Source organism: Actinia tenebrosa, unplaced genomic scaffold, assembly GCF_029948245.1.
Source record: "Actinia tenebrosa isolate PJP-AT-01 unplaced genomic scaffold, QUT_ActTen_1.0 PGA_scaffold7__59_contigs__length_16204524, whole genome shotgun sequence".
In the NCBI taxonomy this organism is placed as follows: domain Eukaryota; kingdom Metazoa; phylum Cnidaria; class Anthozoa; order Actiniaria; family Actiniidae; genus Actinia; species Actinia tenebrosa.
This window is the reverse complement of record NW_028292584.1, coordinates 10431515-10447513: the sequence shown is the minus strand read 5'-3', so window position 1 is coordinate 10447513 and position 15999 is coordinate 10431515. Positions and strand designations below refer to the sequence as shown.

Genomic DNA, 15999 nt, shown 5'->3' with positions numbered 1-15999 from the left:
CTTGGTAATGCGGAACTAGCGGTAACACACTCATGGTGCTAATGGGCTTATGATTCCAAGTAGCATCCGTCGGAGGAGTGTTGGATCCTGAATAAGTAGCATTTATCAAAGTGTAAATATTAAAATCACTTGACGTACCGGTATTAATCTGAAGCTTTGCGTATTGACAATTAGCTATCATATGAAAAGTTACCGGCGTCATATCTTCTTGACCCCTGCAGGGCTCATGTGAAAAATGAGCCGACTCCCTCTTATTTTTCTTTATTCTGTAAGGCAGCAACGGATGGTCATTCTCATCTACGATCCTAAACCCAATACCGCATTCATCCGCCACACCAATGCTAATAGTGCATATAATCAATCCTAAACCCCCAACCTTCACCCACAATCCAGTGTCAACCCAATCATCGTTGGGTCCGTACCCCTCTTCCCTTAGGTAATGTAAAAACCAATCTTCCTTCGCGTGTGGGTTCATATATTTCAGGTCTAGAGACTAAGCACCGTAAGAGTGCTAATGGTTGCGTGGTTATATTTTTCATCTCTTTGATTTTCTATACTATTTACGCAAACACTCCCCGTATCATCTACGCGTATCTGCAGCTTTACCTTTCCATGGCAATCGGCAACCATGTGGAAAGTCCAAACCGATAGATTTTCGGCGCTGCTGGGGTTTGGCTCTACGGAAAAATGCACAGGCTCCCTGTTGTTTGTCTTATTTCTCATAGGCTGCAGTACGCCATTCTCATCCAGGAACCTAAAGCCGACGTTGGCGTGGCTGCTCGTACCAATGCAAATACTGCATATTATCAGCTTCTTTCCTGAGTAGTTCAGGTCCACAGCCATGCCCGCGACATCAACCCAAGATGCCTGGTTGTATTTTTTCTCGCCTGTGTAAGTCGTATAGACGCAATCTACTCCAGCTACGTAGGGGTTGTTCATCGCCATATATAATAACTCAGACCAATGCTTGCAGCTGCTGAGCCGGCCTTTAGTAAGTTATGGTCATATTCCTCGGTAACCTTCTTTACTGGTTTCTTTGGTGGCTTTTCTACGTACGCCTTTTTTAATGGTTTTTCTACCTCTTTTTTTGGTTTCTCTACGAAGTGAGTAATGCCCTTGGTCATGTCAGAGTTCACGTCATTCACCCCAAACTTCATATCCTTAGTAGCTCGCTGAAGTTTGTTGTTGTAACCCACGACGGAATTGGCGTTGATAACCAAATTACTTGGCATTAACCAACAACCAGGCGACAAAGCGTAATCCAGTCGCACTTTAGACTGCTGCACCGCTAATTGATATCTCTGCACCGATTTAGATATGTCATTTTCTATTATTGCAGACTCAAATAAAGTTAGGAATTCTTGTTGCGTTTCCTGTGAAGCGCCTTGGGATCCAACAATGGGGTTGCGGGTATTTACCTGCGCTCCCAGGATGCAGTACACGAATGCTTCTATGCTACGGTTAATCCTGGCTAGGTTTCTTAGACCTTTTCCTTTCATTAACACGAACGGATCCCAAGTGCCGGGGTAGTTTGTTTGAATTCTAGTAATTAATGAATTATTGCCCTTATCACCACCCATATCGCTAAACTCTAACTCATCACTTGGATATTCCTGATGCCCGTAGTCGGCCGGCTTCTCACCATTGGCACCCCAAACATAAACTATACCCAGCCCATGCGTCTTACCCTCCTTATACCGAAAATCTTTTTGCTGTGGTTTGAACTCATTAATTAACCTTTCCAGGGCTGCGGCGTCATATCGGTTATTCATTGGATCAAATGCCTTATCTCCCGGTAGGGGTACGTTAAGCTCCTTCAACAACCTCCTTACCGTAAAGGCAACGTGAAACCGCATAAATGAAATGTGAAACATGTCCGCGGCAACACCACAACCTTTAGTGGCAGCCCAAATAGCAAAGTTTAACTGCTGTGGCCAATACCGCATGTTGGGTCCTGCTAACCATTCCCTGGTCTCTTTACCTGACGTATGCTTCAACATCGTATTCTTATAGATATTTCTTAGTATTACGTTAAATGATTGCTTACCCACTAAAATCTCTAAATGCGTTACCAATTTTTCAAAGTTGTTTACGCCACCTTCAGCATCGTAAAATGGATAATCTTCCTTGGTCATTAATAGATTCCTTGGAAAATTAGGTGCTTTATAAACGGGCTTATGAACGGGTGTTTTTGGGTGTAACTTTTCCAATCCCTCCTCCAAATCCTTATTGCTGTAAACTAAGTCATTATACTCTTTGAAGTAAATCCCGTCAGATCTGCTTTCAAACTTCGAGGTTACTGCTTTGGGATACAATTTCTTAAATGCTTCCCAATTCCAGTGGCTGTTATGCGGCTGCTCCTCTATGTTATTTCCAAAAGCGTCGTACATTAGTATATAATGGATGTTATACCATCAGCACCTCCACTTTATCCTGAACTTCCTAAGGAACCTAACGAATTAAACGCCGAGAACTTCCGCTTGAATAAGGCAAATCTAATCCTCGCTTACTTAGAGGGGCAAACGAAGCACTATGAGGAGGTCTGGAAAAAGTATGCTAGAGCCCGAAGCATATTACATAAAATCGCGATAACTTCCGGCTCCATGTCCGTGGCTCTTACAGGCACCGGCGTTGCTACTTCGCTTACTGGACCTGGAATAGTCGTTGGCGTTCCTTTGGCTAGCGTCGGCGCCGTCTGCGGCATCGTTTCCGCTGTTACGACAGGCATTATAAAGCAATTATCCGGTAAGATATCCAAGCACGATACACATATAGCCCTAGCAAGAGCAAAGGCTAACACCATCGCCGACTTAGTCTCCCAAGCTTTGCGGGACCGCCGCATAGACGACACGGAGTTCTCTTTGATCCTCGCGGAGGAAAAGAAATACGGCGAATTAAAGTCGGGCAATAAAAAAACCATCGTAAAAGATCTTTCCGAGGAATCTCGCAAAAAGATCTACCAGGAGGCAAAAGAGGAGCTACAAAGAAAACTCGCTCAGTAGACATCTGCTTCGAAAAGAACGTAGGTGGATTTCGGCTGCACATTTCATCTTCTCGGAATCCATTCTAACAGCGGGTGGCTGGGGTCAATTTGCTGGAATATTTCGTAGATTACGTCAGGGTAATAGGGAATATCCTTATCCAGCCGACAGAATAACCACTCGGCCCTTTGCATATCTGGGACATGAGGAATACGCCTACCGGTAATTTCAGACAAAAGATAAGGAATAGCTTTGTAATATTTCCCTAGCTTTAATTTTTTCAACGTTTTCCGTAGACTTTGTGGTGTTGGCTCTTCTAAATGGCCTATGATTTTCTTCCTTACTTCGTTGTTTAAATATACCGGTCGATAACCTTGGATATGACTCATCCAGTCCCTGAAGTATTTTATTCTCTTATATGGCGTTTTCTTACGACCTCCATTGGCATAATACTGCTCTCTGGTAGCATTTGGTACGGCATTACGAATATTCTTACCACATTCGTAACACTGCGCTGACGTGTCGTCTTCTATTTGCATTTTTTTACCACAACAAATATACTTATTTGGCTTAGTAAGTACAAACTTGGGTTTCAAGCACTTTACACAGAAATCATAAGCAAACTCTTTACAATCTTCGCACTCCATATATAGACTAACATATTTTACATAAACACGGGATGCGGGTAATCGCGGTACGAATCGAGGGGGGTACTTTAGACGGGTAATCCTCCGGTGGTCGTTGCGCTGGAACCCCCATCCCCTATACTACTACTGAGACAAACCTAAAGCAACTGCAAGATAAATATAAATAGTGAAAAGATAGAAAACGAGCGCGCGTGCTATGTTGAGTTATACAAGCACGCGGTAAATTGCGTGAGTCAGAGAGAAGTGTTAGGAGAAGCACGAGCCGTAGGCGAGTGTTTCTCTGCAATTCTCGAGGGCTCACGCAATTTCCCAAGTGTTTGTATAACTCAACATAGCACAAGCAAGGGGAGTTTTCTATCTCTTTTATAAAATAACTAAGATATAACTAAAGATTAACTGAAAAGAAATAATATAAAAACATCGCTTGCGTTGCTGACCTCATTTCCTCACGATTTATGTTGAGCTATATAAAACGCTAATTGACCAATCAGAGCGCGCGTTATATCTTAGTTCTTTTATAATATCTGATAATTGTCGATGATGTAACCATGCAGCCATGTCTTCCACGTGACACGTTCCCGCCTTTTATTTGTAAAAAGAGCCCACTTAATTCCTTGCATTACCAGTCAACATTATAACAGTTGACGCGTTAAGCATATGAACTAGGCTCTTTGCTGATAGTTTTGAGGCTTTCGTGTTCCATATAGATTATACATGAGTTTTTTTCGGTTTGAAGCACGATGTGTTGAAAAGAATTTTGACGTTTCGTCTACAAGCTCAGGGGCGTAACCAGGGATCTTGCAGGGGAGGTGCACAGGCAATGATTTGCAGAACCAAAAAAAAAGGTAACCAAAATAGAAAAGGCAGAATCCCCCCCCCCCCCCCCAAAAAAAGGTAACCAAAAAGATAGTACAGAGCCAAAAATAATAATGATTAAAAAAAAAGGGGGATAATGGGTGAGTGATTCATAAAAATACTATGATATGCAGATGGAAAGTGGTCTTCATTTAATCACAAAAACATTTATATGCAATTTTAAAGCAAAAGGAGATGGATGAGCGAACCTTAAGCTTTTATGGGGGGTGCACGTGCACCCTGTGCTCCCTGGAAACGACTTCTAAATTTAAAAGATATCCATATCCGACAATAGTTTCTGGTCACCATGGTTACGCAACAGTAAACAACTAATAAAACTCTGCACTTTATCTTACCTCATTCTGAAGAAGACTACAACAGCGTAGACGAAAATTCTTTCAACACATCGTGCTTCAAACCGGAAAAAACCTCATGTACGATCATAGTTGAGTTACAGATTTAGTCATCCAAGACGGAAGTACTTTCATTGTTTTCAGGATTTAAGACGATTCATTGGATTAGAGATAAAACTAGTAGACTCTCTTCAGCAGTTTCAGAAAAGAAACACGAAAAAAGGACACCTTTCACGTACGCGAATACCATCTTACAATAATACTTATCGTATCTTTATATCACATATATACTAGGGGTTAGATATGCAGATAATGTTATTAAGATTCAACGTTATCTCTGTCATTTCACACACCCATATTAATGACGTCACGTCTCGATGACCAAAATCCACTAGAGGTATGTAGGAGTATTCTTATTTGCGTCCCTCGCTTTGAACGACTTCACGAGTCACGGACGTCTTTACTAGTGGTTTTGCCACTGTATAATTTCTTCTGCCTCAGCCAGTACGGACCCCAAAAAAACTTTGTTCATATTGACTGGGATACACAAATATGTCGAACGGAGGAGTTGACATCCTGACCAAGACGCCTAAACGCGTAAGTGGTCAAGTTGCGTGTTGTATTTTTAGTTTTGTATTTTGCTTTCTCTTTCACTTGAAAACCACACGAGTGTTGCGCATTTTTTTTCTTTCGCTTCTTTAGTCGTGCTATATCAGGCAGCATTCAAATGTAAACCTCTTAAAAAACGACCAAAAATACCGAAGTATTGAACGCCTCATAAATATATTAAGATTATGAATACTTCAACGAGTGATGGTAAGCAACAGGGCATACAGAATTCAAAGGTAAAGAAGCCTAAATTTATTTTAACTGAGCGGAGAAGGAGTTCTAGAAGAGCTTCATCTTGACCAAAATGATGTATTATCAAACTCGTTTGATTGGCAGTAAGAAAACTGGATTATAATAGATTTTATTTAGAGTTGAATATAACAAGTCAAGAGCCGTTTCTATAGCACAACCAACAGCTGCTATACAGAACAAAGAAAATATATATGTGTAGTCTAGCCAGAACATTTATTTATACTTTAAATCTAAAGAGCGAACTCTCAAAGTAGCAAAGTTAGAGTGTGTTAAGTAAAGGACTTGCCGGTAATCGAAATTAGTACAAAATGGTTCAATCTCACTAACCGTACTCGAATCTTATTATCACACCTAGTAAAATCGTTATTACATGAAATACTAGCGTGACCTGTTCTAAAAATATCACAGAAACAGCTCCACAGATACATCGTATCCGACTGTCCTGTTGTAGAGGGGAGCTAGACTTTTGGGAATCTAAACGATGGATTTTTCTAAAGGTTTTTAGCGAATAACAAGTTGCACCACGCGTAAACTGAAGTCAAAGACTGAGGTCATGGAAGATTAATTCTCACCCGTAGAGTAAAGTGCTAATTTGATTGAGTTTTCCTAGTCGTTGTGTACTTCCGAAAAATATTACAATTTATACAAATAATCTTTACAGTCAAGTGGTTTATGAAAAGACTCGGTGATTAAATATAATATTTGAAGACAATATTTTAAAGTTATGGGTTACGAAAATGAAACTGAGCTAGTGGAATAGAATATTTTTAATTTTTATAATAATTTTTTCTTTCGATGTTCAATGTTGAAAACATGAATATTATGAACTGATACCACGCTAAAATAATTCAATAGTTTGTTTGCATTGAACTAGAGAATTGGTTTCATAATTAACTAAGAGCAAAGCTGTTTATTTTAAGAGCTAAAATTTATTCCTCGCGGGGTCATCAGACCAACTCGATGACTCTATGCCTCACCCTTGACAGTTTGGTACTGAGTGGGGTAGGGTGGGGAGAATGTTGGTACTATTACCCGTAATGCCATGGGAAGCGAGGGCGCCTAAAACTCTTCAAGGTCGCACTTGTGCGGCGGAGCCGAGGTTTTTTAAAATAACAATATACTAGTCTTTTTTCTGCCCTGATTTCTCACAAAAGCACAAAATAACGTCCCTTAGACTTGTGCTCGAGGAAAAAAGTTTGCAGAATGTCAGGTAAAATGGACCAAGAGATCGATCCACTGGCTTTATATCGCCCAAAAAAGGTAAATAATTTGGTGTTGTCCAAGAAAAATGCTTACTACGTACGAGGACGCTTATCAACCTGTCCTCTAAAAATCTTTCAAAGTTTTCAAGGCTGGTTTGTTTTACCACAGTTGATTACTTTATCAAGACTTCTAGTTAGGGTTAAGGCTAACAAATTATATTTCGATCTACAAAGGTACATTTCGATTGGCTTCGTCGTGATACAACCTACTGGGTTTCCACCACTTCTTCGTTCGCTTGGTTTACTCGATATTCTGACAGGTTTTGTCTGTTTCTATTTAAGGCATCTAAAAATCATCTGACAAATACTGGATTTTTATTTTTCAAGGGTTTAAAAATCAGAGGTTGTATTCATCGTGCGAAACAAATATTCAAAATCCCACGTTGAATTTGCATCGTAAATTTTGAGCTGATGATCCAAGGCTTTCCAAGCTACACATCGATCTTATTTACTTAAATAATTTAAACTAATTTTTCTTCTGTTTAAACCTGAAGGTATTTTTCAAAGTCTTTTTGAAAACCTCGTTTCGTTCTACAAATCTTTAAATGCTCATCACCTTGACCCATATTTCAGAATTGGGTTTTTATTTTTTGGAATAAATTATTTATTAGAGTGCGTTGTCATCGTTATGTGATAATGATAATAAAGAAGAAAATTCCATTTATGACTTTTGAAGTCCACAAATCGCTTAGTTTTACATTTATCTTAGCAAAAAAGCATAGTTGACAGTGTCTTTTACCCAAATGATCAACGGTAAATTTTTACAGAGCAAATAAATGGGGGAACAATGATGTTTCCCATTTATCCTTTATTTCCTGTATCTTTCCAGACCGTGATTGGCAGAGTACTTAATGGCTTTTTGGCAGGTTATTCTACTTACTATAGTCTAGACTGCATTAAAAATGTCAATATTTGATCATTCCTTTTTCATTTTAGTTAAAATACTCAAGGTCATTTTTATGATGGATTATTTTTGATTTGAATCATTTTTCATTTTATTCTAATAGCCATGTTTTCAAATCAATTAAAGCAAGATTCACAGACAACACTAATTTGAATAATCTTCATGGAATCTTTGTAGTGAAGTAATACTGTAAATCCTAATCATCTGTCAACTTTCATAAATGGGGATTTTCAGAGAAGAATACCCTGCTTTATTTCTGTAATGTTACTAACGTTTACTATTTTTACACTGATTTACCTTGAAAACGAAGGTGTGTCTCTTCACATCTAGACATGATAATTTATTTCCTTTTGGTTCTGAATGCAAGATGACGTCTGGCTTGTTGTTGATCTGTTGGACGAAAATACCCATATTAGGAATAAAACAATAATTTGGCTTCATTCAAATCAAAATATGTGGGAAAATTCATTTTATCCATGAATAACAATATGATTTCTTGCTAGAATTTACTTTGCTGGATAATTTGTTTATACATCCATTACGTTTTGTCTAAAATGTTTTATGACAAATATATCACAGTATGGTCCTAGATTTATAGCATATTAGAATTTATGTTACATTATTGCATTATTACTGTATGTTCACGTCTGATACGGCACTGGTAACCTTTCTTTAATGGTCGTTAAAAAATATAATAATTGTTATAATGTCTGTAAAAATTACAATTTAGTATTTAATGAAAAATTTGAGTAAATGTATGAAAATGTTTTATATTTATGAATCAGCAGGTTACCTGGACTAACTCATCAAGCAATTTTTTAGGTTTTAGATAATTGCACGATGGGAAGATCTAAATTTGCATAACAGTTCTTGACACATATTGCCCATAGGAAATAATATTTATTGATAAACTTAATCTTCATCTGACAAAAGACTAATGTCCCTAAAATATCAATATACTTTTAAACTTTTTTACAGCTGTAGGTACCACTTTTTAGATTATAATTTTCTTGATAAAAATTAGATACAAGCACTATAAGTGTGCAACATAAATACCACTAAATACTCCTAAATAATGCTAATCCTATTGTTTTCTATTGTTTTATTAGCACTTTTTACTACTAAATAGTGCAAAGTGTTGCACACTTTAAGTGTTTGTACTCTACTAGAACCAAAAACAAGTAAATTTTCATTACACCTATTTTGATGCACACAAACAACAATTAATGCAGTCCTGTAATTAAATTTTGGAGTTTAATACTAGATTTTTGGCTTTAGTCCATGAAACGATGTAAAAAAATTTATTTAGATTATTTTGTCAAAATTTGATTGACAAATGCCAAAATTCCAGACATTTTGAATAATAACTAGTTGTTTGGGTCAGACAATATGGAAATGGTACATTATTCCCCATAGCAAAACTGTTCTAAATCTTCAGCCAGTTTTATCAAGATCCATAACAGTCCAGCCATAAAAACACCCACATGCCAATATAGTTCTTGTGCTGCAGGGTGAATGTAAGCTTTCGGCTTTGACAAAATAGTTTTTAAGTTCCAATATGTAGTTTTGAATACTAAGAATCTATCTTTGTTTATTTCCAGTATGTTCCTCTTCACGAGAGAGATGCAGGTGCTGCATGCCTGAAGTGTGGGCCAGAAGGATGTGAGGGAGGACTTGATCTGCATTTCTGGAGGTAAGCAGATTTCATGGAATTTTGACTGCTCTGATTCTGAAGTTTGCTTGCAAATTTCCAAGTTGGTCGAACTTGTGAGCTTCAGTGTGAACTTGGTTCAATGAACTGTGACTTGTTTATGTCTAGAATTCAAATATTTATTGGAATTGCATCTTTACAGTTGATTTCATAAAACTTTGGCCACTCCTTGTCTGAAGTTCATTCGCAAGTTCACAACTTTGTAATCAATTTCACTATGAAGTTCCGATGGTTGTCGGCGATCTTTCAAACTGATAATACATTACATGTAGCTTCTAAAACTCATCAAATCTATTTTTCAAATTCAATTTTCAAAGTAAATTTTATTGCGACAAAAGGAATTTGACTCTGTATGTTGTCTGGAATACAATTTTTGAAAAGTAATATGGTTTAAAGAAGCAATTCCAGTAAATATTTGAATTCTAGACATAAACAAGTCATGGTTCATGATTGAATCAATTTCACAAAAAGTTCGCAAGTTCAGGGACCAACTTGGAGAACTTGGGAACTAACTTCGGAATTAAAGCGGCTGAAGTTTTGTGAAACCAACTGTAACTAATACTTTTTGAAAATTAAAACGTGGGACAATTATCCTAGTTTGCAAGCTTAGTATTAAGGTCCATTTCAGACATCAAACTTTTGCCACTTGGGATCCAATTGCCTTTGAGGCCAGAGACTAAGAAAAAAGTATTCATTTGTTTTGTTAGAGTATTCATTTCTCACTGAATTATTGAAGGATAAACAAAAGACTTTGGCCAAAAGGGAAGTGAAATCCAAAGTCAGTGCTCCGAGACTCATCTCCCTTTTGTGTTCCTTGCTTCTGGGATTCTACATTCAAAATGCTGTACTAAACACATTCTCCCAGCTCACTCATATTTTCCATGTAAAACATTACTATTCAAAGTTTTATTTTCCCAAAATACTTGGAGGGGAGATTTGAGGACATGAGAGAATTTCATATCCCTAAATTTACAGTTGCTGTAATTCCTAAAGAATATGATTTATATTTACATAAGTGCTGTGCTCTTCACTCAGTCATTTACATATAAACCTAGCATGACTTACTATCATGATTACCACAGGTCATTCTATTCTGGCCTTGTAGCTCAGCAGTAGAGCATAAGGAGTACATATCGAGGGTCATGGGTGCGACTACTCCAACCAAATTAAAGCCACCTCGACAAATTTTCTACAAATTAGCCAATCAAAAGTAGGAATGTGAACAATAGAATTGTTTATATGGCTGAGAAGACTGCCGGCACCTTTGTTGTCAAATATAAGCGTGCATCTAGCAAAATGGTGATAACATCTAACAGTGTCAGCCTGATCATATCTTTGTCTGGAAGAAACAAACTGTAATCATGAAGATTGTGGTTTAAATACGGTTTCTAATTTGCTTTCGTCGTATTTTAAGTCGTACATTACTAATTTTCTCTATCTTTGGCAACACAAATCACTAATTTGCGAAGAAAATATGTTACAAGCTCTTCTTCATCATTTAGTTTTACCAACCGGAAAGACGGAAGAATATCTGAATTCAAAATTTGCTGCTAATCTATTGTCTAAATACTCAAACAGTATTGGATAATTTGTAGAAAATTTGTCGAGGTGGCTTTGGTTGGAGTAGTCACACTGTAAACCTATCAAAGTCAAGAAAAAGTTATTGTGAGAGCAATGTTGTTGTTGAGTTTCTTTAGCATTACAACTTAACTTTACATTTCTAAATTTACAGAAAGATCTGCAAGACGTGTAAATGCAAACCACAAGACCATGACATCAAGAGTTCAGAAGAAGAAGCACACAGGATGGTGGTGGGGAGTTTGTTCAACAGAGATTCAACTATCAGCCATGTCAGGGATTACTTTGACAAACTAGACAGAGCAGATAAACAAGTCAAGACAGAATATGTCAAGAAGTTCTCCTGGGTTCCACCAGGACTCAACCAGGCTACGGTAAGTACAGTGAACTAGCTGTGGGCTGGTTGTTGACTGTGAAATACCATTGCACATAGCAGTGTTATGGGCAGGACTCAATCACTTCCATACTACGAGGCTTTAGTGTTCATATTAAATGTGCTTCCTCTACTTACAATCTACTTGACAACCTGCTATCATTCTACTCTTCCTTCTGGCAACCTATACCAACTGTTAGATCTGAAAAGCCTTTAATGAGTTTTTAGTGTAGTTCTCTTGTTCTCTTTGTCTTAGGTTTGTTTATAAGTGTTCTATAGCTTTTGTTTCACTCGTTTCAGTCTAAGTATTTTCGTCATTGTTTCGTCATTTAGTCTTGTCCCTTAGGAGTTTTTGTACGCCATATATACGCCCTCTATGTAAATACTTAGTTGGTGCTCGCAGTTTCGTCCCTTCGTACACAAATGTAAGTTATTCGTTTCTATAGTTCTTATCGTTTTGCAGTTTAATGTTTCGTAGTTTTTCCTATTTGTCATACGTACTAAGTTATTTATCTATTTAATGTGTTTATTCAGTCTTTACCGTACGTTTTACGTATGTGTAAGAAATAAAATCAAGAGTATGGGACAAGCAGTGCCAACACCAACAATGATTTTAGAGTTTCAGGGCTTGGTCATACTTCATTTCTGGCCCCAATGGTTCTGGTTAGAATGACCAGCAAGGGAAATATTTGACCAGACAAGTTCCAGTTCTGGTCATACATTGTCTGATGAATGGCCCTTATTTTAAGCCCTGGGTAACTCTACCTCACAGTGGTAGACTATTACATGGTCAAGACATCCCTTGAGTTCATTCCACAGGTGAAGGACTACAGTCTCATCCAGCACACACTTCAGACATCATACTTACACTGATACACCTCCCTTGCTTGCTAGGTCAAAGATTCAATCCCAACATGTAAAATCGATTAGCTGATGTATGCAACACAAAAAATAAATTTTCCTTGAAAATTTTCTACACTTCATAGAAAACTGCAGTAAACAGTCTGATAGATGTGTTGATCATCACAGTGAATGAGCGATCTAAGCGAACGCTGTAAAGAAATGCTGGAAACAGTCAGTCAAAAAACCTTCAAAACAGCTATAAGATTCTTTTCTTATTATTTTTCATCTTCATTCTAGAATTTTTTGCATTGTTTCACAAATAAACAGAAGGAATTAGCTAATTATTATTTAAAGAGTATTAGTTCTGAATTGAACTTTTTTTTCCATAAACAGTTGGTCAAGTACATGGATTCACTTCCTCCTGAAAGACGACCAATGGTTGGTAGTGAGGGTGCCAAGTACCGTCGTCAACAGATGGTCTATCAGCTCCCGATCCATGACCATGACGAGAACTACTGTGACAATCTGACAGATGCAGAGAGAGAGAAAATGAGAGAGTTTTGTAAGATGCGTAATGACAAATCTCTGGGTGTTGGTGATATCAGAGAGAAAACTGTGGGAACACCAAAATGGGTAAGTTTTGGTAGAATTGTAACTTTGTTTCCAGAAATCTTTAAATGAGAAGATAAAAAGAGGGGGAGGGTGAGGACAAAGCCCTCCATGGTAAGTGTTCTGTCATCTGTCATTTCATCTGAAATAAAACATTCTGAAATGCTTACTTAAACCCTTACAGGAATGTCATCGTTGTGGTAAAGGCATGGCAAATGGTGAGATTGCAGTGTTTGCTTCCCGTGCAGGGGAAGAGAAGTGCTGGCATCCTGGTTGCTTCGTTTGTTGCATGTGCAATAACCTTTTGGTAGACTTGATCTACTTCTACAAGGAAGGCAATATCTACTGCGGCAGGCATTATGCTGAGCAGTTCAAGCCAAGATGTGCTGCTTGTGATGAGGTGAGTTGCTAAATCATACTTGAATCTGCTGAAACTGTCGTTGGTAAAGGTTGACCTATTTGGCTGTTGATCATGGCTGGCAACTGACCAACCATTACTTTTAGCCCTGCTTCTATATTCTTAGCTTTATGTGCTATAAAAGTATGTCTGAGAGTGGAAAAGAATGATCAGGGTTATTGTTAATGGTTATAAAACTGATCATTTCATATTTGTTACCCCAAAAAACACCAGAATGCACAATGTATTGGATTATTTCAGGCATAAGCGTAAAGGTAATAGCCAGTCAATAAACAATATTTGGTAAAAACTGGCACTTGTCTGGCCAAACGCCTCTCAGGCTAGTTATCTTGGTCATGCGTTGATCAATCCGATGCAGCCATTCATCATGTCTAGCTATTGAGGAGGCATTATTTTCAGCCCTCTTATTTTCACTTCCTATAGAATGAAAGTCATCAAAGACTGAATAAATACTTAGATTTTTAAAGATCAAAAACACCAATAAATTTTAATAACTTTAATAACAAAAAATATGAAATCGAAAATATTGTTCTGAAACTTTACTTTGAAATCGTAGTTGATCTTCTCTGAACAGTACACACAAGCTGAGGACCGCAACTGGCATCAACGCCATTTCTGCTGCCTGGAGTGTGACAAGGATTTAGGTGGCATGTTGTATGTCGCTAAGAATGGCCAACCCCACTGCTTGGAATGCTATGACAAATTCTATGCCAAATCATGCAACACATGCAGAAAGAAAATTGCTGCTGATGGGCAGAGAATTGAGCACGATGGTGTATTCTGGCATGCTGATGAAGCATGCTTCAACTGCGCTTACTGCAGGCGCAACTTACTGGATCAACAGTTCCTGAAGGCCAGAGATAATGTGTTTTGCTCCGTAGATTGTGCTAAATCACACATGAATCTCCCTTAGTTGCTACTAGTTTGGACCTTTCTCTAATTTGCTTCTTTGATGGGGTCACCTTAAAACCGGGTTAATACCTGAGGATACACTTAAGATCATGGTTTTAGATGCAAGCAAGCTAGGGAGAGGTGTATTATCTTAGACATGGCAAGTTAAGAAGCTAGGAATTTATTCAATTGATTGACTAAGCTCTTCTCTTTTTATCAAATCAAACACGTTAGTTTTTTTAGACTGATTACAGAGTTATAGTTTCATGTTGTACTGTTTTGTATTTTATGCATACACAATAAGAGTTTAATAATAGAATATACTTTTGACCAGGAAAACAATTTTTAAGAATAGTTATCTTTATTATAGTACTGTTCAATCAACACTTCTCTGTGACTGTATTTCGTTTTAAATTAAGTTTAGTTTTACGGCAGAAATGAGAAAACTTGTGTTTTCTTTATAATTGAAATCAGTTGTGAACTCTTGATTACCATTATATTTTCCTAACTTCTTTTTAACAATGATCTATAAAATATGAATAGCTTGTTACTTGTTTTACACCATAGCATGAATTGACAGAATCGGAAAACCTGGACAAATCATAGAACAGTAATACAGTAATTTATGTTACGAATTAAATTGTGTTAGCAATAAACAATATTGGAACTAGACTGTTTTCATGTTTTTAAATCCTTTGTTCCCTCCCCATCTTCACCTCCTACAATCGAGAAAGTTTAAAGGGGGACTAGTACGAAAATTGGTCAAAAATGTGAATAGCTTGTTACTTGTTTTACACCATAGCATGAATTGACAGAATCGGAAAACCTGGACAAATCATAGAACAGTAATACAGTAATTTATGTTACGAATTAAATTGTGTTAGCAATAAACAATATTGGAACTAGACTGTTTTCATGTTTTTAAATCCTTTATTCCCTCCCCATCTTCACCTCACAAGGCAAACTTTTCCTACATAGCTGAGGGGATAGTGTAATTGAGTGAACCCAAATTTATTTTTAATTAGTAGTTTCTGTTGCTACGACGGACAAGCTACAATGTGTTTTTGATACACCTATTTCAAAAAACGTTGGTCAAGGATCTGAAATCTGAGACCGTAAGGAATTGTGGGTTGTAAGCTGTAAATTGTTTGTGGTCTTGATTAGTAGGTCGCAAAAAGTTAAAGTGCTTATAAGCCTTGCACAATATTTTCAGAATTGATTCTTTAGATAGTGAATAGTTGATTGTGAAAATAGTTCGTCATTTGAATGTCGGGTCTTTAAGATACCAAGGTTTATATTCCCAATATGTTAATGACTATGACTAAAGGTAAAAAATCCCCCAATCAAAAGTCTAGAAAACATCACGGTCGCAGCAAGCCACGCATACGGCACCGACCTTTTTACAGTCAAACGAAACCCGTTTTAACAATGACACCGCATGCGGCAAATAAAGTGATCCTACAAAATTTGACGGAGAAGATGAAGCCCGGGAGATGAAGGTTACACAAGACTGATCCCCAAGTATTGTCCCCGCATCTCCCATCTCCTCACCATCTTCGCGGGTTTGAAATAGCTTTGGCGTAACTGAAATCACCACTTCGTCGACCATGCGAGTTCAATACTTCCTCAGTTCGTAAGAAAATTTAACATCTTGTGATATGGTGGACTTTTTCCAATTCCAAGTAAGTGTCAACCCTTTCCGCTACTCCCGGA

General features: G+C 37.6%; 1 protein-coding gene and 1 long non-coding RNA gene across 6 annotated transcripts in view; one reads left to right on the top strand and one right to left on the bottom strand.

The window, feature by feature from the left end:
• Positions 1 to 15999, bottom strand: part of LOC148905578 (uncharacterized) — a 57901-nt gene that overhangs the window by 15428 nt on the left and 26474 nt on the right. For all 3 annotated transcript variants that reach the window (XR_016121745.1, XR_016121746.1, XR_016121747.1), the window contains one exon: positions 8161 to 8253. This is a non-coding gene — a long non-coding RNA (uncharacterized LOC148905578). The remainder of the gene's footprint in view (positions 1 to 8160; positions 8254 to 15999) is intronic.
• On the top strand, positions 5211 to 15191 carry LOC116301239 (testin). Of its 3 annotated transcripts, none has more exons than XM_031710273.2 (6): positions 5211 to 5433; positions 9465 to 9556; positions 11307 to 11526; positions 12762 to 13001; positions 13162 to 13377; positions 13952 to 15191. In XM_031710273.2, exons 1-6 carry the CDS (start codon positions 5389 to 5391, stop codon positions 14306 to 14308), a joined length of 1170 nt encoding a protein of 389 aa, XP_031566133.2. In that variant the 5' UTR covers positions 5211 to 5388; the 3' UTR covers positions 14309 to 15191. The 3 variants fall into 3 exon arrangements, with proteins under 3 accessions (XP_031566133.2, XP_031566132.2, XP_031566131.2); XM_031710272.2 differs by lacking the exon at positions 5211 to 5433 and adding an exon at positions 5522 to 5681; XM_031710271.2 differs by lacking the exon at positions 5211 to 5433 and adding an exon at positions 6764 to 6957.